The following is a 22,790-nucleotide window of genomic DNA, read 5'->3' as shown; positions in this document are numbered from 1 at the left end:
TGGACCGTATTGCGACATAAAACAGTGCACAGGACTACATAAAGTGCGAATACACTACAGTGTGAGATGAGTGTAGTGGGTTCAGAGTGGGTAACAGTAACTCTGCTTCAGCGCAACATTCGGTATCGATTATTTATGCCTCCTAGTATTTTATTCCTTGTATATTATCGACTGCTCAGTTGTATAAAGTGAGATAATTATAAGTCGATCTAGATAAGAACGTCTGCCAAACGCCGTAATGTAATATGGTACAAATATTAATCATTCAGAATTTCTTACAAATCTTGCAACACATATTTAGCACCGTGTCAATCATGTTGTTACTCTTAGTATCTGATTAACCCAGGCTTTACCGAGACACTGGGGTTAAAAACAGTTTGAGAAATCTATCAAAAGAAGGACTTTAATCCATTCAGTTAGTCCGTAGCTATGGCGCCATCTGTTGATTAATTTGTGAACCACAGGCATGCATAGTAACGCTGTTCACGAGGGGAAAATCCACAATGAGTGACTAGTATAGGCCTATTAATCTTGATAATTAACATATGATGTTTAATATTTATTTTCCTAATACAATCTTACATTACCCACAATGTTGTTCGAAATGTACTTTATGCTGCATTCAACTAAAGTTTGTCACTCTTTCCATCCTCCAACTCGGATAAAATAAAGGAAACGCCACCTCAGCTTGGAATTCGTACTCGGAAAGTCGAAAAACCTGAGTTCAGCATATGACGTCCGGTCCGCTCACAATTTACAGTACGCAGACAGAAAATAAAATATCTCTACAGTAGCCTACGGTAAAAGAGTTTTTAGCATTATAAACAGATCAACAGGTCAAATCTGTTGCATGACGCAGCATGAGCCCTCACTTCATCTCTACCTAAACAGAGTGATGCAGCAGCGCTTTAGTCTTTTAGTCTGTCCAGCTCTCCCATGTCCTCATCAGTACACTCGGCTCAAACTGATCAGCTTCCAAAGCTTCACCTTTCGTGCTAATATGGCCGACATCATCGTGCTTGTCAGAACTAGCTCAGCATTTTGAGTCTTAACTTTGAGTCTAACAGTTTCTCCAATAATTCCGGTTGGATTTCTCATTAAGAAACTCTATCTCACCGAACAGGCTACACGGCTACTAGTCCCGGCTCTTGTCATATCAGAACTGGTCTACTGCAACGCGCTACTCTCGGGCATCCCGGCCAGCTCCATCGAACCCCTTCAGATGATTCAGAATGCAGCAGCACGCCTCGTCTTCAACAAGCCCAAAAGAAGCCGTCTCACACCCCTCTTCAATCCCTGCACTGGCTTCCTGTATCCGCCCGGGTCAAATTCAAGGCCTCGATGCTCACGTACAAGACCTTGTCTGGAACAGCGCCCCCTACCTCAACTCTCTCCTGAAGGTTTACGTTCCCTCACGCGATCTGCGATCGGTTAACGACCGACGCTTAGTACTGCCTACTCAACGTGGCTCAAGATCCCTTTCCAGAACCTTCACGCTAACTGTTCCTCAGTGGCGGAATGAACGTCCGACCTCAATCCGGACCTCAGAATCTCTCACCATCTTCAAAAAACAGCTAAAGACCCACCTCCTCCATGAACACCTAACCAACCCCTAAAAATATAAAAAATAAATAAATAAATACACCTTACTCTGGCTCTTACACCTCGACTCTGCGCACTTTGCTTCTCCTAGAACTCAATTATAAATCTTGCACGGTAGCACGACTCGTATTGTTCTCCGCCCGATATATATCGCTTCGCTCGCATTTCCTCGTTTGTAAGTCGCTTTGGAGAAAAGCGGCCGCTAAATGAACGAATGTAAACGTGAATGTGATATTGAACATTGCCGGAAATCCCGTGTGTTCGAGATTGTTGAAATATGCTCTACTGTTAAACACTCGTGTGACTATACGAGTAATAACACCGGCCCCCTTGTCATGTCAGTGCTCTGACAACTCATAGGAAGAATGACAATACTAATTACATCACAGATATTTCAGTATAAATATATTTAATGTGGGTTTCAGGGCGTTCCTTTCAACAGAGCTGTACTCACCAGAGTATACCGTGATGCAACGTTTTCATCCAGGACCCCAGTACAGTGCAGAGATGAACGTGTTCCCTGCAGCACACGTGAGAAACAACTTCATGTTATTCTTTGAAAATGATTGTACGTTTATGTACTGATGTATTGATTTATGCAACATTTTTATTTATTTTTTTTACTATTGATTATTTTTATTATATAATTATGTAGCGAACATATAACTTTATTCTGTCTGGCCATGTTACAGTTCCAGTCACATATAATAATAACAACAACAACAACAACAACAACAATAATAATAATAATAATAATAATAATAATAATAATAATAATAAATTATTTTTATTAAATTTTTATGGGTTTATTTTAGATATCATTCATGATAGATTTTTTTGGCATAGGGCCCCCATTTTAAAATTTCATTTGATTGTTTTTAGTGGAAAACTAAACTTCTCCATTTCTTGTGTGTAATATACATTTTATTCAGTATAAATATTATGCATGGGTGCACAGTGCCTTAGTGGCTAACACGTTCTCCTCACACCTCCAGGGTCGGGGGTTCGAATCCCGCCACTGTTCTGTGTGTGCGGAGTTCGCGTGTTCTCCCCGTGCTGCGGGGGTTTCCTCCGGGTACTCCGGTTTCCTCCCCCAGTCCAAACACATGCATGGTAGGTTGATCGGCGTGTCTAAAGTGTCCGTAGTGTATGAATGGGTGTGTGAGTGTGTATGTGATTGTGCCCTGTGATGGATTGGTACCCTGTCCAGGGTGTACCCCTACTCCCTGGGATAGGCTCCAGGTTCCCCGTGACCCTGTAGGATAAGCGGTACAGAATATGGATGGATAAATATTATGCATTTTATTTATGTCTTCCACATTCTCATGCAGCATGCCAATAATTCTGGATGTGACTGTAAGCTTAGTCAACACTGGTTATAAAATTTCCATTTCCTGAAACTTTCTCTATAGTTGCTGAATATGTGTTTATTAAGACATGCTGTTGTGTGGGCTTTGAACATTTTTTGTCATATTAGGTTTTGACTGTTGCTAGGTTTCCCTGTGTGTGTGTGTGTGTGTGTGTGTGTGTGTGTGTGTGTGTGTGTGTGTGTGTTCCTGCTCTTTGCCCCAGGATGTGTGTCTGGAGATAGCACACACCCTCGGGATGTGTGTGCACTTATTTATCTGTTTGTAACTACAAATGATGAAACAGAAACTGTTTACTAAGTGACTGTCTGTACTGCAACTTCACCTCGTCTCAGAGTTTCACTGCAGTGTGATGAACGGTGATATCACTCAGAATTACACTAATCACTGTTAGTGTGTACAGACTGCAGAAATAGACTGCAAGAACTCAACACTATTGATCAGCCTACCAGTCTTGTATTTGTTCAGTGTCTTATTAGATCTCATGACCTAAACACAGCTGCAGGAAATGACACGTAATGACCATTCATTATTTAGGTACAGTGATATTCTGTACGTTTCTGTGTAAATAAATTTGATCCTAATTAGTACCATGTGACCATATCATATTCTTTGGAAACCATACACCTCACGCCTACACTGCTAACCGCTGATACACAAGTAATTACAGTCGAGATTTTCCTAATTAACAGACGCCAGGGCCAGGCTTCACAGCCTGATCTACTAGATGATAATGGTTATTTAAGTAGTATTTTGACCACTGTTTTAGTCAGCTGCTATATGGGCACCAAAAGAAATCATCTATGTCTTAGTGTTAGATTTTTTTTTTTTTTTTTTTTTAGAACATTATTATCTATGAAGCTGGGAAAATTTGCAATCCAACCAGTTTCTTCACAAATCCTATGAAGAGACTGTGATCAGCAATGACACTGAGTGAGATGATGATGTAAATTCAATGCTGTAATAAATTATGCAACCCCCCCCCAAACAAACAAACAAACAACAACAACAACAACAACAACAACAACAACAAACACTTTCCTGAAAGTATTGGAAGTATTGTCAGTACTTTAATAATAACTAAATGACAAGCAGTAAGCTGGGCTTCAAAATCTACTTTTGTACCACATTACATATTTGTTTATAATTTACCAGGTTAAATAATAATAATAATAATAATAATAATAATAATAATAATAATAATAATAATAATAATAATAATAATAATAATAAGTAGTAGTAGTAGTAGTAGTAGTAGGTGTTAAATACATTATACATTATTATTATTATTACTATTATTATTATTATTGTTGTTGTTGTTGTTGTTGTAGTAGTTATTAATATTTACGTGTTAAATAACAATATATTCATTATTATTATTATTATTATTATTATTATTATTAGTAGTAGTAGTAGTAGTAGTAGTAGTATGTGTTAAACAATATATAGATTATACCTTATTATTTTTATTATTATTATTATTATTTTATTATTATATTCATTATTATTACAGGCAGTCAGTGCGTTAATTTCCTTCTACTGCTTTCTGATTGGTCAGACCATGAGACAACCAGCCAATCCAGCACATTCTATGCGGAAGTTAAGCGGACGCACGCAGACTGTACGATCTACAACTCATATCAATTCCCCAAGTCCATTACTAGATGGTTTGTAGCTTCGTGAATGTGTGTAGGACGGTGATGTAAAAGGCAGCAACGCAGAATCCTGGACTCACAAACTGTCAAACACACAGAGGGACTGGAATAAACTGACACTTATTTAGCGTACCTGCCCAGCTTCACTTCTGTACACCAGCTCGTTTCTTTTGGTAAGTTATCCATGTAAACTCTGTGGTAATATATGTTATATCACGTATTAGTAACTAAGGTGTAATATAGGCCAGCAGTGGGCTAGTTATGCAAGTGTTACTTACATGGCTTACCGAGCAAGCTAGTAACTTAATTTTACATTCACGTTAACTGTTTAACATATTATACGTGTTTTATGTTCCTCCACGTCCAGGATTAAAACGTCTCCGAATTCAATGTCAGTCCAAAATATCCGGGTAACTAACATAATATTAAGAATGAGCTACGTTCGTTTAGCATGTAGGTCTCCATTTTAAAGTTAACATTACATGACTCAATTTTGGCGTTATTTACAGGATTTTACAACGCCACTGACTCGCGTATCATTTAATAAATGTGAACTTATGTGTGTGTTAGCTATCCAGCTGTGCTTCTGAGCAACATTAGCTTGAAAATGGCTACTGTAAACATTCTGAAAAGATTTTTTTTTGTAACCCAATCGTTTTCAGATAAGTTCCGCGATAGTAGTTTGATCGCGTTGAGCTAATAGCCAATCCCAGCGCAGGTGGAGGATAGTGTTAGCCAATCATAGCGTTGGAGGCGGGATTGTATCTGAATACGGGCGGAAAACGCTTCCTCATAACATGCCAATTGATAACACTGTTAATACTACTAATGAAGGGCAGTTTGAGTTTACACATATATGCGGATATAATATTATTTTTATTTAAACATCAAAACAAAAAACTATAGTTTTTTTTTTTTTTTTTTTTTACCCTCTATAAAACACTGGTTTCAAAATTATTGGCACCTGTATGATTATAAAGAAAGTCCACAATCTCTTTCAGGTTCTAATGACAATGTGATAAACACTGACAGTGTAAGAGTTTATGGAAAAGTCATTCTCAAAAATACCTTTCTAAGAAAGAATTAGTCAATCAGTTAGGGGATTTGATCATTCCCAGATTGTTTCCTCTTTAAATGGTCGCATAGGTAATACCTTGAAACCATGGAAGCTGCGATATTTTCAGATTAGGTTATTATACTATGAAAACTTAAACTCGCAACACTCGTGCCACGAATTCTATATTTCGAATGTGTTCTTGGTTACTTATATTTGTTTTCTAAAAACTTTACCCACAGGGCATGGAGAAATCGAATCAGGATCGCTTCAACAGAGCCAGACTGCAGGTGATCAATGACAGCTATGAACGGGCGTTCGAGTGCATTACCAAGGCTCTTTCTGAGGACGAGGCGGGGCGCAAGACAGAGGCTTTGGAGCTTTACCGTCGGGGACGTCAGCACCTTCTCAGAGGGCTCAGCGTGCCCACGCAGGGAGACGAGTGCGTGGGCACTCAGTGGGATTCTGCACGGCAGATGCAGCAGAAGATGCAGGAGACTCTGAACAACATCATGTCTCGGTTAACAGTGCTGGAGAACAGCCTGGTTCCTTCAGCTCCTCCTTCTGCTCCGAGCAGACCAGGCAACGGGGCGTCTTCTCAGAACCTGTACCCTGCACTCCCAACGAGACCGCCACCGCCCACGGTCCTGTTCTCCAACGGAAAAGCTGCAGGAACCGAACGACCACCTGCGTACTCCCCGCAAGCCGCCGATGGACACGTCAGTATTTCATATGGAACAGCTGCAGGAGAGCTGTCTTTAGTCGGGGATGAGTTCTACAGTCACACGTCCAGCTCGAGCACCTCGTCACAGATCCTTGGGGAAGAAGGAGAGGAGCTGTTTTTCCTGCCCAACGGCGTCCAGATCTTTTTCGTCAGCCCCGATGGACACGTGAGCGCACCCTCTTACCCAGGATACCTGCGCATCGTGAAGTTCACCAACGACCGTCCGGAGACGATGCCCACCCGGCCACCTGCCTTCCTACAAGTAAGTGATCAAAGCCTGTCTTGTTTTCCCAGGTAGCGTGTACAGTCGAGGTTTTATCGCTCGGACGCTCAATTATATCTTAGAACGGGTATTCTAAAGCACCCGTTTTTCGTTTTGCGAGCGTTTAATAGTGGGCGGCTAGGCTCAGGTGGTAGAGCGGGTCGTCCACTAATCGTAGGGTCGGCGGTTCGATTCCCGGCCCACGTGACTCCACATACCGGAGTGTCCTTGGCGAGACACTGAACCCCAAGTGGAAGGTTTTAGACCGGCCAAGTCAATCACCAGACCTTCACCTAACTGAGCAACATTTCACCTCCAGAAGAGGAGACCGAAGCGAGACGCAACAACTAAAAGAAGCTGCAGTACGCGTCTGGAAAAGCATCACAAAATAGGAAACCTACAGTTTGGTGATATTCTACGTTGTTTAACGCATCTAGGAAACGATGGGTGAAATTCTGCTCCGTCATCTCGTATTCATCTATAGATCCCGATCCCAGATGTCTTCAGCGTAGAGCAGGAACTAAAGAGCTGGCCTTCCGGAAGGGACTGTAGGTTGAGGAGGCATTTACGTTCGATATCGGCACGTGTCCTGGCGCTGTTATCTCGTTAGACGATCGACGAATGACTCGGGAGCTAATGCACTTTATCGGATCGCAGTCGTTCAGACCGGACTAGTTCCGCCTACACCGCCCTTTCGCCCGCTTTCACAAACATCAGCACATGATCTCGCCGGCTTAGTTAATCAGTTCTTCCCCTGTCCATCTGTCCTAACCGTCACCTGAGCGTGTATTCGTCAGGATGTCCTCGCATGACCTCAGGGTCAGGAAAGGCGTGCGATGTCGTCATGTCGGAAGAGATAAAGACGACGGCAAGCTGCGTGGACGAGTGTAACGTTGTAAATGTTAAATGAGAGAAAGCCACACAGATGGAAAAAATGAATCTGTTTAGTCTTTTGTGGAAACAAGTCGTGTAAGAGATTTGTGTGTCTGCTGAAACACTTAAAATACTTTCCAGATGAAATTCGGGATATCGGGAGTGTTTTTACGAACCGCCTGGAAGAAGTTCCTCCGTATTTGATTATATCTCTTCAGTATCCGCCCGTGCGTTATAAACTCTCCACACAGTACGCTGAGCGCGTTCCGCTCTCGTGACTGGTGTACGTGGTACGGATGGAGATGGGTGTGTTTACATGTACAAAATAATCTGATAAACTGCACGCACACACACACACACAAACAAACAAACAAACAAACAAACCAGTTGTAACGTATTCAGCCTTGATGTTGCGGAGTTAATCTGATCATCTTGAAGTTACTGTTTGATGTTTACTATTGCTTTTTTAAAATAAAATTATTTTAACCTTCGGTATTGTTGCATCAAATCACAAGCACGCTGTTAAATAAGATAAAAATAAATATCCATCTTATTATTTATTTTAATTTATTTATTATAGTTGTAATTGTTTAAACATTCATTTAGCCATATATTTATTTCTTTACTTGTTTCTTTGTCTAAATATTTAATTGGGCATGTATTTATTTGTTTAAACATTTATAAAGCCATATATTTGTTTGTTTGTTTGTTTGTTTGTTTAAACATTTATTTGGCCATGTATTTATTTGTTTATCCATTTATCTATACATGTATTTATTTTTGTTTCTTTGAACATTTATATAGCCATGTATTTATTTTCTTACTTGTTTGTTTAAACGTTCATTTAGCTGTGTATTTATTTATTTACTTGATTGTTTGTTTGTTTGTTTGTTTGTTTAAACATATACCGGGCCATGTATTTATTTGTTTATCCATTTATCTATACATGTATTTATTTTTGTTTGTTTGAACATTCATTTAGCCATTTATTTATTTATTTACTTGTTTGTTTGTTTGTTTGTTTCTCTCTTCGTTTAAACATTTACTGGGCCATGTATTTATTTGTTCATCCATTTATCTAGCCATGTATTTATTTATTTTTGTTTGTTGAAACATTTATCTAGCAATGTATTTATTTTCTTACTTTTTTTTATTTAAATATTTATTTAGGCATATATTTATTTACTTGTTTGTTTGTTTGTTGAGGTTAGGGTTAAGGTTAGATCCCCAGCTGCCATCTGTGTAGTGTTACATCTTCTCTGAGTATCCGTATGGGTTTCCTCCGGGTTGTTCGGTTTCCTCCGGCCTTCCAGTCACATGCCCGCAGGTTGATCGACGACTCTAAGTTGTCCATCCAGGTGGTATTCCCTGCCTCACGCACAGCACTCCTGTTTCCTGCGACCGATATCCGTGATGTCGATATTCACCGTAGCCGTAATCATGCAGCCCCACCTCCTCGATCTAATAACTTCACCTCCTCTTACTCCGCACCAAACATTTGTTTCAGATACAAATAAAGACTGTGGTGAAATGTGTTTATTCTTAAACGCTGCACTTATGCCAGAAACAAGCTTGGTGCTAAAGGTCTCGGTGTCATGTCGTAAAGCTCGGGAGAGCCGAGCGTCCTGAAGAGGGACGTATTCTCGGCTGAACTTTCTCCCGGACAGGAAGTCTGAAAGAGGGACTGTGCTTCAGGTCATCACATTCAGAGCGCGATCTCTGAAGTCATGTAGTCACGTGATGGATGGGGTGACACGGACACTGTGGAGCTGCATGGGTGTTGTTGTTGTTGTTGTTGTTGTTGTTGTTGTTGTTGTTTTTTGGTCTCCTTGCCACATCTGGGCAGAACTGCACATGTTTCAGCTGTGTTTTTGTCTGTTTTTTTTGTTTGTTTGTTTTTTTTTAAGTCTTTCGTTGGCAGTTTGTTAGCCAGCTAAAAATATATACTGTGATTCCTATCGTCTGTCCTGAAATGATATTTTTGCCCATTTCTGTAACCGATTGGATGATTGATCAAGTCGCTCCCCAGTGGCATGCTAGCGCCTTGCGTGGCAGCCCTGCTGTCATGGGTGCGCGAGTGAACGAGAAACCGTGTAAAGCGCTTTGTAGAACTGCCAAGGTTAAAAGGGGCTGTATAAATGCAGACCATTTACCACTGGATGCTTTGTGTCAGCTGTTTTCATTTGTCTTTCACCGTGATATTTCTGCCATATCGATCACTCCGGTCCACGTCCATGTGAAGATGACTGACGGAGGTGTTTTTGTGCCGATTCCAGGTGTGTGACTGGCTTTATCCCCTCATGGCCACGGACTCTCCAGTCCTGCTCTGTAACACAGGAGTCTACATGTTCCCTGATTTGATGGCTCCCTCTCCAGGCTACTACGTCGGCGTGGTGCTGTCCTCTGAGCTGCCCCAGTCAGAGCGTGACCGCTTCCAGGACGTCCTGTCTCACCTGACGGACCTGAGAGTCCAGGTGAGTTTCTATAGGTCTCCATCTACTCGGCTATACTCACTCGAGTCAAGTTGATTCATCCTTTTCACAGACATATACACATCGAAATGCTTGTGGCGAGGATGGAGTAGAGTAATACAATAACGAAGTACGATATATGGCGAGAGAGCGTTCAGATAATGACCTAACAAAGCCATGAGCTTCTGACATCAGTCGCTTTCATTTCGCGCCGACTTTATCTTGGTGAACTTTGATTTGTGAGTTCACGAGCCTCCATCTTACGGTCCAGTAGAAACCGAGATATCCGGAATGTGACTTATGTGGTCAGTAAAACTAAAAATGAAGGAGCTGCGTATTCTTCTTCTTCTTCTTCTTCTTCTTCTTATTATTATTAATTATCGTCTCACTACTGGAATGTTTTCCATTTGGAAAATAATAACAATAAGCAGTCTCATCCACCTTCCTATTACATCGGCATATAATGCCATAACATTCCTTCTTCCCCAGTGTCACATATGAATTGTATATATTAATTTGTTTGTTTTTTGGGGGGATTTATTATTGTTTTTGCCGTAAACGTAGTTCGGTGTTCTATTTAAAGAGTATGATTTGGTCTACCAGCACAATCGTAATGCATCTGTCTGCTTCAGTAACGCACCGACTCCTATTTCCACAGATTTCGGGTGTATTCGAGAGGTTAAGAGATTTATTTAACCAGGTACCAGGTTGAAGGTTGTAATATTGTTGAATGGCAAGTGCCTTTGTATTTCCTGCAAAACCTCCAGATTTAAATGTGGAATATTTCTGAAATTCTTCCAAATAGGGCTGGGACGGTATATGATTAAAATCCAAATGTAATAAAGTTGCTCAGTTGGTCGCACACCAAGTAACTGCTCGACTCCCTTCTTTTCTCAAATAATAATAATAATAATAGGTAGCTAGTTTTAGAGATGGACCACATCCAAGCAACATTTTTTTTATTTCTTTCTCTGCTCATCATTAGCTAACTAGTTTTAGGATATTTTCCTAATGTTAGTTAGCTTTATTTGGGCATTTTTTTTCTCTTGAGTATTAGATACCGCGTTTGTGTCTGGGCTTTTTCTAGTATTTTTTTTCCACCCAAACATTAGCAACTAGGAATAAATAGCATCACCGCTTAAGCTATATTAATCTATATCTGTACACTAGCAGAAGTAGAAGCATACGTCATATACCGTCGAGGTCATAGGTTTACATACGCCTTGCGGAATCTGCAGAATGTTAATAGTTGAAAGAAAAAAGACTCCCAGAGTTGACTAGTTGACATCACAGATGTTTACGTATAGTCCGCAAGACACCATTAATAACTGAATTTACACAAACGATCCAGTTCAAAAGTTTCATTCTTAATACTGCGAGTTGTTACCCGGATGATCCACGACTGTTTTTATGTTTCCCGTGTTTGTCCTGAGCGGTTAAACTGCCCGCTGTTCTTCAGAAAAATCCCCCAGGTCCTGCACGTTCTTTACATCTCCAGCATCTTCTGCATATTTGACGTCTTTCCAACGGCGACTATATGATGTTCAGATCCATCTTTTCACACTGAAGACGACTGAGGGACTGAGGGGGTGTAAACTTTTGAACAGGATGATCGGTGTAAATGATTATTTTGTTTCTTTATATATATGTGTAAAAATTTCATTTAGTATCACCGTTCAGAAGCTCCATAAGATAATTACAGGTTCCCCAGAAGACAAAATAATAATTTGCATCGATCATCCTGTTCAAAAGTTTACACCCCCCCTGGCTCTTAATGCATCGTGTTGCCTTCTTGAGCGTCAGTGAATGTTTGCACCTTTTGTAATCGTCGCGTACGAGTCCCTCGGCCGTTTGGAGATTCCGCCAGACGTACCGTATTTATACTTATGACCCGTGACTATGACTGTATTTATTTGTTAGCGGTAAGAGATGGAAAGCCGAACAGATTTTAGTAAACAATCGCTTCAAAGTAAACAACTAAACAGCGACCTACTTTAGGGTTTCATTCGTCTTGAGTTAGATATCCAATGTTGCTCGTTGCTAATGGTTTTGCTAGCTCGACCCGTTTTTCTCGATTCTGATTGGTCAGATGGTGTTGTGTAAGTTGATGACCAAAAGCAATAACGTATTCGGTTTCTACAGTAACCGCTAACACGCTCACATTATTGATACGGTGAAGCTTTTCGTAAGGAGATGTTTAGTTAACGTTCCTGGAAAGCGTCTGCAGTGTCAGAGGTAAAGAGGTCACTGTAGATGTTTTCCGCCGTGGGAAAGTCTTCAGGAAGGAGGAGTTTACGTGGTTCGGAGTTTCTCTGTAACACGACAAACTGCATTCTGTTCTCTTATTAACTTCAAGAGAGGGAAAAAACAAACCGGTCGGTGAGGGGACGTCTATTTATAGCTGCGATAACGTGAGAACTGGTTTCCTGGACGTTCCACAACATTAAATGTAGCTATAAATGGATAAAAATGATGAACTGGTGTGGTATAATGAATGAGAGTAATAATACGCGCTATTGTCATCGTCTGTACTATGTCACACAGTGTTATACCGTCACAGCCCTATTTCCCAGCTAGGACATTCAGTTCCGCCCCGTCCTTGGGTTAAATACGGCGAGGCACTTGACAATTCATTCGGTACTCGCAGTACTTTCTGCTTCCTGTAGCTTGGGTTCTATAGAAACAGTGGCTCAAAATATATTCCCGCTCGAGAATCTAGAGTTAGCGCTGCTTTAAACCGCCAACTCCCTGCTAGGCTTCACGACAACAAACGCAGGAGGAAACTTCGAATTAAGTATTCGGCTGGAATACTTTATCACCTCGCCACGAACGCCGGGTTTCGTTTCACCCGCATCATCCGTCTGACCTAAAAATAAGATCGAGAAAGTTCAACAGTAACTCATTGTTATGATTTGGGTCAGTTTTATCACCGAGTGTCGGCGGATAATGACGTCCTTGCGTCCTACCTGATGCCACACGTTCCTGTTTGAGAACACACTTTGTAAACATTCCTGCATGTTCGTCTCATCGTGCAGCGGGGCTTGTCACCGAGCGTCACCGTCCTTCTTAAAGGTGGGTGCAGCTACAAGCCCTCGCTTTGTTTTTGAAAAGAACAGTGCGTTGTGTGATGTCCTCCGTCTGCTGACCGACCGCACAAAGCCCTCAAACAGCTGTTTAATGAAAACAGAAAACGAGGACATTATCACTGCAAAGTTGTACAAGTTCGCAGATTCACTCCCCCAAGCCGTTTCTTTTTATTTTTAGGTCATCGTTTGCTTTTAGTGGCTGCACTTGCGTGATGCTGTAATGGACATAATGTCATGTTTTAACTGCTTCGTACCATCGTGTGTGTCCAAGCCGTCTGGTGAAGCAGAAGACACTATTAACCTGCCTCAGAAGGTGCCCATAGAGCCAGTGGTGCCTGAGGTGGCGCCCTCTGCTGAGGAGGAGAACGCACTTCCAGAGTGGAGCGAGAAAGTGGCTCATGGGATTCTTACAGGTGAGACCTGAGGACGTACTTTACGTTTTCACTATGCAAAAGACACCTTTTTTATTATTATTTATTTATTTATTTTTTTAAACACAAGTACAAATTTTGTTAAAGATGTTTATTTAATGACTTTCGCATCACCGAGGCTGTAAAAACCATTTTATATTTCCAAACATTACAAAATAATGTTACTGGAGACATTCAGGAAGTATTGTATGGGAGTAAAGGAAGCAACATATTACCTAACGGACCACCTTTCGTACAAAAAGGACGTGCGGAAGCGGCTGGGTTTATACGCATAGTCCGCGTGCAAGAAGCAAGTGTGACAGTCAGAGTCTCCGGAAGAACTGTGGAAGATTCTCCACGATGCTCCGTAAAACTAACCAGCTAATTTCCTTATAAACCCGCACCTGAAACTGGTCATTACTTATAGTTTGTTTTATTTGTTGTTTATTGATATTTGACTCTTTATAGTATTTTTTTTTTTTTCTTCATGTAGAAAGCTTTTTAATTGAATAATTTTTTAAATCATCTTTGCTTTATGGGTTTTTTATTTTATTTTATTTATTTATTTTTTTAATTATTATTTAAACCCAGTTTTGATTTGAACTATGAAGTCAGTAAGCCAAAATCATTCTGCCTATACAAGGTTTATTTCTGGGGCTCCTTAACTTATCTAGCAAACAAATAAAGCTAACTTACAAGCTTACATGGCCAAATCTTTTTACATTTATTTCAAATAAAATTATTAAAAATAATTTAATTTCAGGCTAGAGCTACACCGATCAGCCGTAACATTAAAACTACCGACGGGAGAATTGAACAACATCGATTATCTCGATACAGCGACGCCTGTCAAGGCGTGGGATATATTTATTAGGCGGCACGTGAACGGGTAGTGCTCGAAGTTGACGTGTTGGAAGCAGGAAAAATGGGCAAGCGTAAGGATCTGAACGACTTTGACAAGGGAAGAATTACGATGGCTGGACGACTGGGTCAGAGCGTCTCCAAAACGGCAGGTCTTGTGGGGTGTTCTCGGTATGCAGCGGTTAGTCCCTACCAAAAGTGGTCCAAAGAAGGACAACCGGTGAACCGGAGACAGGGTCACGAGCGTCCAAGGCTCACTGACGCGCGTGATGAGAGAAGGCTCGCCCGTCTGGTCCGATCCCAACAGAAGAGCCGTGGTTAGAAAAATGACTGAAAAAGAATTCATGCTAGCTAGCTACGGTCAGAGTTCCCGTGCTGACCCCCGTCCACCACCGAAAGCTCCTACGATGGGAACATGAGCATCGGAAGTGGACCATGGAGCAATGGAAGAAGGTGGACTGGTCTGATGAATCCTGTTTTCTTTTACATCATGTGGACACTTACCTGGGGAAGAGATGGCACCAGGATGTACTCTGGGAAGAAGGCAAGCCGGTGGAGGCATCAGCATGTTTGTTTCCTTCAGACTGTACCAATGAGCTTAACTATCCGATTAACTCACCGTATGCTATTGCGTTACGTCTACCACAACGTTTTAGTAGTGTCCGTTTCCATCCACAAAAACATGGGAAAGGGCAGCACACTGGAGCTTCCACTTTCTTGGTAGACTAGCTAATGGATTAATGATGTGTCCTTCCCTGGGCTGCAAAGCTGGATGTGGTTTGAAAGACAAAAATAAATAAAAATAAAAATCGAGTGGCCATGTTTTACATGTTCGCATTATGTCGGCTGTCAGAGATGGCTAATTGACTACCTTTGTGGTAAGTGGCTAATCGTAAATGTTCTCCACTTACTCCAAATAAGTGTTAGTGTAAATTTTATTTTTTAGTCGGGCCATATCTTTAACGTTGTAACAATACACCCGTGACTAAATAGCTATGGCTGTGGTTGTTGTAATACATTCGCAGGAGCTTCCTGGCTGAGCTGGGGATTAGCGAAGGGGGCGGAGTACACCGGGAAGGCCATCCAAAAAGGAGCATCCAAACTGAGGGAACACATCACCCCCGATGACAGGCCAACCCAAGTCAGCCCTACGGTCACTAAAAGCCTCCACGTAGCCAAGCAAGCCACAGGAGGAGCTGTGAAAGTCAGCCAGTTTCTGGGTAAACACAGTTTTGTCAACACTGATCGTCCCAGTTCATTAGAAAGTGTTGTAGTTTTTGTTTTGACTGCATCTGAACAGTCTCGATGTTTGCAGTGGATGGGCTGTGCACCATCGCTGGTCATGTGGGCAGAGAGTTAGCCCCTCACGTAAAGAAACACAGTGCTAAACTGATCCCAGAGTCCATGAAGAAAGACAAGGACGGACGATCCAATATAGACGGGGCCATGGTCGTAGCTGCAAGTGGAGTTCAAGGTAATGTTAAATCCACTGTGTTTTAATCTTCGCTTGGTTTTATTTCAAACCCGCCCAACTAGTTATTCTGTAGAGAGTGTAGGAGTCTAGAAACTAAGCGTGACCGAAACCGTTCCCTTAAATTTCATGGTGCATCTTTGACTATTGCGATTTGAATGCAGTGCACGTCGGAAAGTGAGAGTCATTCTTCTATTCCGGTATTTCAAAAACCGATCTCCTCGATAAAGCCGAGCAGCGTCGCACCGCCTCAGCCGCTCTGACGTCTTTCCACCTTTCGAAGCCCTAGCCGCACGATCCGGACGGTTTACAGCGAGCTGTCTCGGCCACTCCACGGTGATCGGTTACTTTGGAGTAATGAGTCTGCAAAAATAGAAATAACGTGTAGTCTTTTACTGTCCATATTGCATGCAATGCTAGATGGGAAACCACAAAGACAAGAAACCCCTGACCATCTAATAATCAATCAATCAATTATTTGTTTGTTTGTTTTTGTTTGTTTGTTTGTTTGTGGCCAAAATGTAAAATAGAGCATTTTCCATTTCACCTGGAAGTCATGGGGGGGATACAATATTTTGTACTAAAATGTATAAATGTAAAGGGTAATAGATATTAAGGCTTACATTCTCCTTTTTGTGTGTGTATTTATTTATTTATTTATTTATTTATTTATTTATTTATTTTCTGGTCTGATGTTGTTCAGGATTCGCCACGATGTGGACAGGCCTGGAAACCGCAGCCAAGAACATCGCAAAGAGCGTAGCGACCGAGACGGTCACCACCGTCAAGCACAAGTGAGTAAGAAGTTCAGGAGGTATTGATTTTCTAGTCGTTATTATAGACCATAACAGTTTCCTCCAGTATGCATGAAGAACGTAAATACAGTCTTATAATCCTAATCTAACCAGCACACTCTGTTCATCCGTTGCTGTGTTAACTCTTGATTCACTTGCACACGGTCTCGTCTTTATTTCTGATTAAAGCCACTTACATGTGCATCTCTCCCCTCTATTTGTTTACAGATTCAGGGGTCTAGGGAACATATCAGATCCCCCGAATGAGAAAAAGTAGCTCTAATTGTATTGCGCTTGCTAATTTTTAACCATCTAAAGCACTGCTATGGCTAATAGTGGTTATGATTTGATAGCTGTGGCTCCTGCTAACCGGTACGGTGATGGGACACGATGCGTCCTCACTTAATGGAATGAAAACGTTTGTTTAAATTCCCATCATTTTTTTTTTTTTTTTTTTTTTGCAATAATCAAATTCATTACCGTTTCTAATTCAGTATTAGTTTTTAATAGAATGTGGGGTGTGTGTGTGTGTGTGTGTGTGTGTGTGTGTGTGAGCAACAAGATCAAGTATATTCATTGAATATTGCTGCCTAAAAATGAAGAGGTGCAGATTTCCCACAATATTAGACTTCTGTGCTCATCAATACTTGCTACAAATATAAACTACCTAATTTTTTTTAATGAAATAATTTAATATTTATTAATTAATAAACTATGTTTGCGACTATGAAGAATAGAATTAGAGATTTTACATTTTAACTTAAATTTTCTAAAAAGTTTTTCAGTGATAAATATTACTTTTTTTAAAATAAATAAATTGATAATTTTTCTTTTCCATTTTATAGCGTTTACTTTTTTTTTTTTTTTTTTTTTTTTTTTTAAAAAAAAAACAAAAGGTTTTTTTGTTTTGTTTATTTTTTATTTTATAATTTTTTTTAAAAAACACAATTGTATTGCTGGCAGTTTGCAAACTTGTATATTATGATACGTAACGTGTATCATAGAACCATGATATGATATTTTTGTCATATCGCCCTTCCCGAAAGTGCGTTTTATCATACGAATAAGCTTATTATTAGAGCTTCTAGGGTACACGGTATTCTCAGACATGATGATCATTTGGGCTCGGGGCCGTGTTTTCGATCCACGCCACAAACACGCTTCGTTTTAATGAAGAAGACTAGCATCTAAATGTACATCAGTGTCGATGACACATGGTGGATGGGAACAGTCAAACTCCTACTCCAGCTGTTATCACAGCACACGAGACAGTCAGTGCGTTCACACGGACGATAATCCGATATGAACCCGATTAAGACGATACTCTGATTAAGAAACTCGCATGTAAACAGAGATTATCGATGACCTTAATCCGATTAAAGTCGTACTCGAATTGATGGAATTAAGACGTGTGGAGGGTTCCTGTTTCAGTCGCGTTATCGACGTGCGTTACAGACACGTACACGCCTTAATCACACTATTAACGTCGTGTGGGAGTTTTCACCGCATTCTGCGACAGGACACGTACACAAACGGCAGCGCTCGACCGTTTGACGGCAAACGAGAGAGCATGGCTGCGTCCCAAACCGCGTACTTACCCGCTATTAGTAGGCGAGATGCATGTATCTCAGATGCTGTATAGTAGGTTTGGGACGCAGCCCCAGTCTATTTGCACGTACAGCACGACAAACAATTCACCGCACTTGAAGCGTTCGCAGAATTAAAAATAAAAACACCCAAAACTGTATACGGTCCCATAACGAAGACCGACTGTACGTCGATACGTGAAATTCCGGAGGGACGTCGGACGGCGTGGCGCGGTGACGTGATGACGTGTGCCGATAATCGATCTATGTTCTATAACACGTAAAACAGGAACATGAAAGGAGTATTCTAAAAGCGACTCATGTAAACACCTTAATCAGAATATCGTCTCATTCAGAATAAGGTCAGTAGTTAGATTACCGCCGTCCGTGTGAACGTACCGAGTTCTAGGCTTATCCGTCTTTTAATCCGGTTATCCGTGAATATCGCTACCGTACAAATCTACAGCTTTACACATCTTTGTCAGTTATCATTGTGAATAATCGAAACAGCAGATAAACGGAGCGTTTGTGTGATTTCATTGGTTTTCCGTGGCGTTTATGCTTTACTCACTCATGATGCTAGGAATGCATGAACCACTGCATGTGTATTAGATCGGACGCTTTAAACCCGCACTCCTCAGCTGCTCATCATCTTCCTCTGCTCCTTTCTGTCCTAAAAAAAAAATGAATAATAATCACCCTCTTTTAACTAATGTCGATTATGTGGTGAAGGTATGGGGCTGAAGCAGGGCAGGCCACCGATCACGCCGTCAACTCCGCCATTAACGTGGGCGTCACCGCCTTCAACATCGACAACCTGGGCATCAAGGCCATGGTGAAGAAGACGGGTAAAGAAACCGCACACGCCATTCTGAAAGACTACAGAGTGCAAGACGGAGAGGCGGAGACGGAGAAACGAGAGGAGAAGCCCAAAGAGCAGAAATAGACTGCTGTAATGTAATGGACAGGGTTCTAACACTGACCTGCTTTGGTTTGTTTATTTACACAAAATAACCTCTACTGGCTCTCACTGTCTCATTATTTACCAACATGCTGCCTATAAATTCTAATCGGAGTCTATTTTTATACCGATGAACTCCTCTTTTTAAGAATCCTAACGGATTTTGAAGATCTCTAGCGTTGCCTTATTATCCGCTAGCCGTGATAGTCGTCTACTGTAGTTTCATCCAGAACACCTTTTACTTTGGCCTTTATTCGTCAACGTCGTGACTTCGACGCGATCAAAATCCGAACCATTACAGTTTCACTCTTCATCCCTTCATCCTCCCAGATGACGATGTTGCGTCGGGTCGGAGAGCGCATGAATCCGAGCGTCACGTTTCAACAGACCACGATCTGTGGTTAAAACGAATTGAATTCAAACTAGAGTTAACGTAATACGCTAAGTTTTTCAATCAAATCTGGTTCCGTAGCACATTTAATTAATAAATCATTCAAGTTTCTTGCCAAGAACATGTAATCAAGCATGGTTATTAATCACAGTCCATCAAAGACTAATAATAAGTGGAAGGAGCCTCCAGTCCAAGTGGTTTGTAACAGGGTTATATTAAAGCGGTATGTTTTCTGCCACAGGAACGTTTACAGGTTTATCAGTAGCGTAAGTTGTTGTTTTGTTTTTTTTTCCCCCCTTTCTATCATATTAACGTGAAGAAAAGGTGATGGAATGATTATATGGCCGCCGGAACACGCAGGACCAGGAGGTAACTCGTTTCACGGACGCTCCACATGATTAAACACAGTTATAAATGGGGGAAAAAAAAAGGATGCCCTTCTTTTGTAAACGAATGATTGTCGTCCGTCTAGGATTTCATGATTTCGCGATCGCAGAAACGAACACACAATCGAGCAAACCCCGCAATATTCGGAGGAGCTAGCCATTTTTAAAAAAAAAAAAAAAATTATTTTTTTTTTCACAATTACCGCAGAGTTTCTGCAGATTTGGGCCAAGACACGTCATCAGAACGTATGATTCAGCCAAAAGCCCTCTTCCATTCACGTGCGTTGAACAGGAGCGCAGCGAAAAGGTCTCATTTACCAACAAACATTACCGGGACAGACAATTTCACCAATTCCAGTCCAAAAAACACAGCGAAATCGAGTCTTCTTCCTAAATTCTCATTCATTCCTGTGTGTGTGTGTGTGTGTGTGTGTGTGTGTGTGTGTGTGTGCGTGGTTCAGACAAGAACGTACACTTTGACATATAAGGGCCAAAGTTATTTAGCGATACACCCCTAAAGATAAACCAGTAGTGGTTTTAGTAATGTTTCTAAAACATTCCTGTTCTGTGTCTAAATGCTGCACTAGATCTATAGATTATAAATGATTATAGATTTACATGCTTTATTTATAAAGATATATATATATATTCTGTCATTGCATCTCTTTAAGCTTTACACTGTTCGATTACAAGTCCGGTAGATTAGATTAGAAGAAAGAATATTAAGTCGGATGTCTTTTTGAAGATGCGCGTTATTGACTACTAATCAATGAGAGAAATGAGATCAAATATTTTAATATATAATTTTAGATTTTTAGATATTTTATTGGAAGTCCTTTTGAACTAAAGCTAATATTTGACTGATGCATTGCTATGCAGTTAGTGTGTGTGTGTGTGTGTGTGTGTGTGTGTGTGTGTGTGTGTGTGTGTGCGTGTGTGCGTTTGCTGCTGTTATTTTAATATTTCCAGCCAAGCTAACAGGATTGAGAAATGATTTGATTGACATGTGGGTGAACTTGATCTGAGCTGCTTATGTGTGCACCAACATTCAGACGCTGCTAGTTCTCCAAAGAAACTCCGACTCGGGCCGTTCAGTGCAGACGTGTCTGGGATAAAAAATCAATGAAAAAAAGAAACTATGTACTCACATTTTACAATTTCTGTTAATAAGGAAATGAATGAATAAAGATGTTCATTGAAATGTGGGGGTGTGCTGCAGGACAACGATCCAAAACAGAATTGGCAGGAAATAGTTGAAATGTTTGTCTTTTTCTCCCCGTTTCTTTTAAACTGTATGAAAGGAAAAGCAACACATGGTCAAGCATCGCTTCAGACTGCAATGGAAAACCACTCGTGTGTGTGTGTGTGTGTGTGTGTGTGTGTGTGTGTGTGTGTGTGTGTGTGTGTGTGTGTGTCCCTCTTGTTCACTGCATTCTTCTTACTGTGTAAGCATTATATTTAACTGCAGATAAATAATGGTTAAATATTAATAGAATTATCTGACACAATAAACCGTGCTACTCCTAGCCGAGCTGTGTGTGTTTCTGTGTGTTATTGTTGTGTATTTTTTTTCAGAACTGCGTTTATGTGTTCAAATCTGGCCTCTGCTTGGGTTCTAGTCTGATTTACTTGGCTCTATAATAAATAGAAGCTGTTAAATGTAGCACAAAATATTCTCTCTCACTCTGTCTCTCTGTCTCTCTCTCTCTGTCTGACTCTCTCTGTCTCTCTCTCTCTGTCTGACTCTCTCTGTCTCTCTCTCTCTGTCTGACTCTCTGTCTCTCTCTCTCTGTCTGACTCTCTCTGTCTCTCTCTCTCTGCCTCTCTCTCTCTGTCTCTCTCTCTCTGTCTGTCTCTCTCTCTCTGTCTCTCTCTCTCTGTCTGACTCTCTCTGTCTCTCTCTCTCTGTCTGACTCTCTCTGTCTCTCTCTCTCTGTCTGACTCTCTGTCTCTCTCTCTCTGTCTGACTCTCTCTGCCTCTCTCTCTCTGCCTCTCTCTCTCTGCCTCTCTCTCTCTGTCTCTCTCTCTCTGTCTCTCACTCTCTCTGTCTCTCACTCTGTCTCTGTCTCTCTCACTCTCTGTCTCTCACTCTGTCTCTCTCTGCCTCTCTCTCTGTCTCTCTCTTTCTGCCTCTCTCTGCCTGTCTCTCTCTCTCTGCCTCTTGCTCTCTCTGTCTCACTCTCTGTCTCTCTCTCTCTCACTCTCTCTGTCTCTCACTCTGTCTCACTCTCTCTGTCTCACTCTGCCTCTCTCTCTCTCTCTGTCTCTCACTCTCTTTCTCTCTCTCTCTCTCTGTCTCTCACTCTCTGTCTCACTCTCTCTCTCTCACTCTGCCTCTCTCTCTCTCTGTCTCTCATTCTCTGTCTCTCTCTCTGTCTCTCTCTCTCACTCTCTCCGTCTCTCTCTCTCTGTCTCTCTGTCTCTCTCACTGTCTCTCTCTCTCTCTGTCTCTCTCTCTGTCTCTCTCCATCCCTCTGTGCCTCTCTGTCTCTCTCTCTGTCTCTCTCTCTGCCTCTCTGTCTCTCTCTCTGCCTCTCTGTCTCTCTCTCTGCCTCTCTGTCTCTCTCTCTCTCTCCCTCTCCCCCTCTCTCTCTCTCTGTGTCTCTGGGCTTTTGCATAGTTCCAGTGTGTTTTAGATCAGAGCAGTCAGGACTCAGACCAGAGGCTGTGCTCAGTCGGTCTTTCTGCAGCCACACACTCAGATTATTTCATACCTTGTAGCGCCATCTAGTGCCAGCAATCATGCCTACATTTTTAATAGCAAATGGATTTCAGGTTCCACTTCCTGCCACACATCCAAGTCCAATGCATACAACTTGGTTCTTCTGCTTTCAG

At 41.3% G+C, this 22,790-nt stretch overlaps 1 protein-coding gene across 2 annotated transcripts; it reads left to right on the top strand.

Moving 5' to 3' along the window:
- The first annotated feature begins 4,621 nt into the window (after positions 1-4,621).
- spartb (spartin b) lies at positions 4,622-21,485 on the top strand. Of its 2 annotated transcripts, none has more exons than XM_017491070.3 (8): positions 4,622-4,797; positions 5,921-6,664; positions 9,814-10,011; positions 13,366-13,507; positions 15,391-15,585; positions 15,681-15,839; positions 16,540-16,630; positions 16,859-17,089. In XM_017491070.3, exons 2-8 carry the CDS (start codon positions 5,924-5,926, stop codon positions 16,905-16,907), a joined length of 1,575 nt encoding a protein of 524 aa, XP_017346559.1. In that variant the 5' UTR covers positions 4,622-4,797; positions 5,921-5,923; the 3' UTR covers positions 16,908-17,089. The 2 variants fall into 2 exon arrangements, with proteins under 2 accessions (XP_017346559.1, XP_017346558.1); XM_017491069.3 differs by lacking the exon at positions 16,859-17,089 and adding an exon at positions 18,949-21,485 and having other exon boundaries at positions 4,625-4,797.
- The last annotated feature ends 1,305 nt before the right edge of the window (positions 21,486-22,790 follow it).

The sequence above is a fragment of the Ictalurus punctatus genome, chromosome 17, assembly GCF_001660625.3.
Source record: "Ictalurus punctatus breed USDA103 chromosome 17, Coco_2.0, whole genome shotgun sequence".
Taxonomy (NCBI): domain Eukaryota; kingdom Metazoa; phylum Chordata; class Actinopteri; order Siluriformes; family Ictaluridae; genus Ictalurus; species Ictalurus punctatus.
The sequence above is the reverse complement of the archived record's forward strand: the minus strand, read 5'-3'. Positions and strand labels throughout refer to the sequence as shown.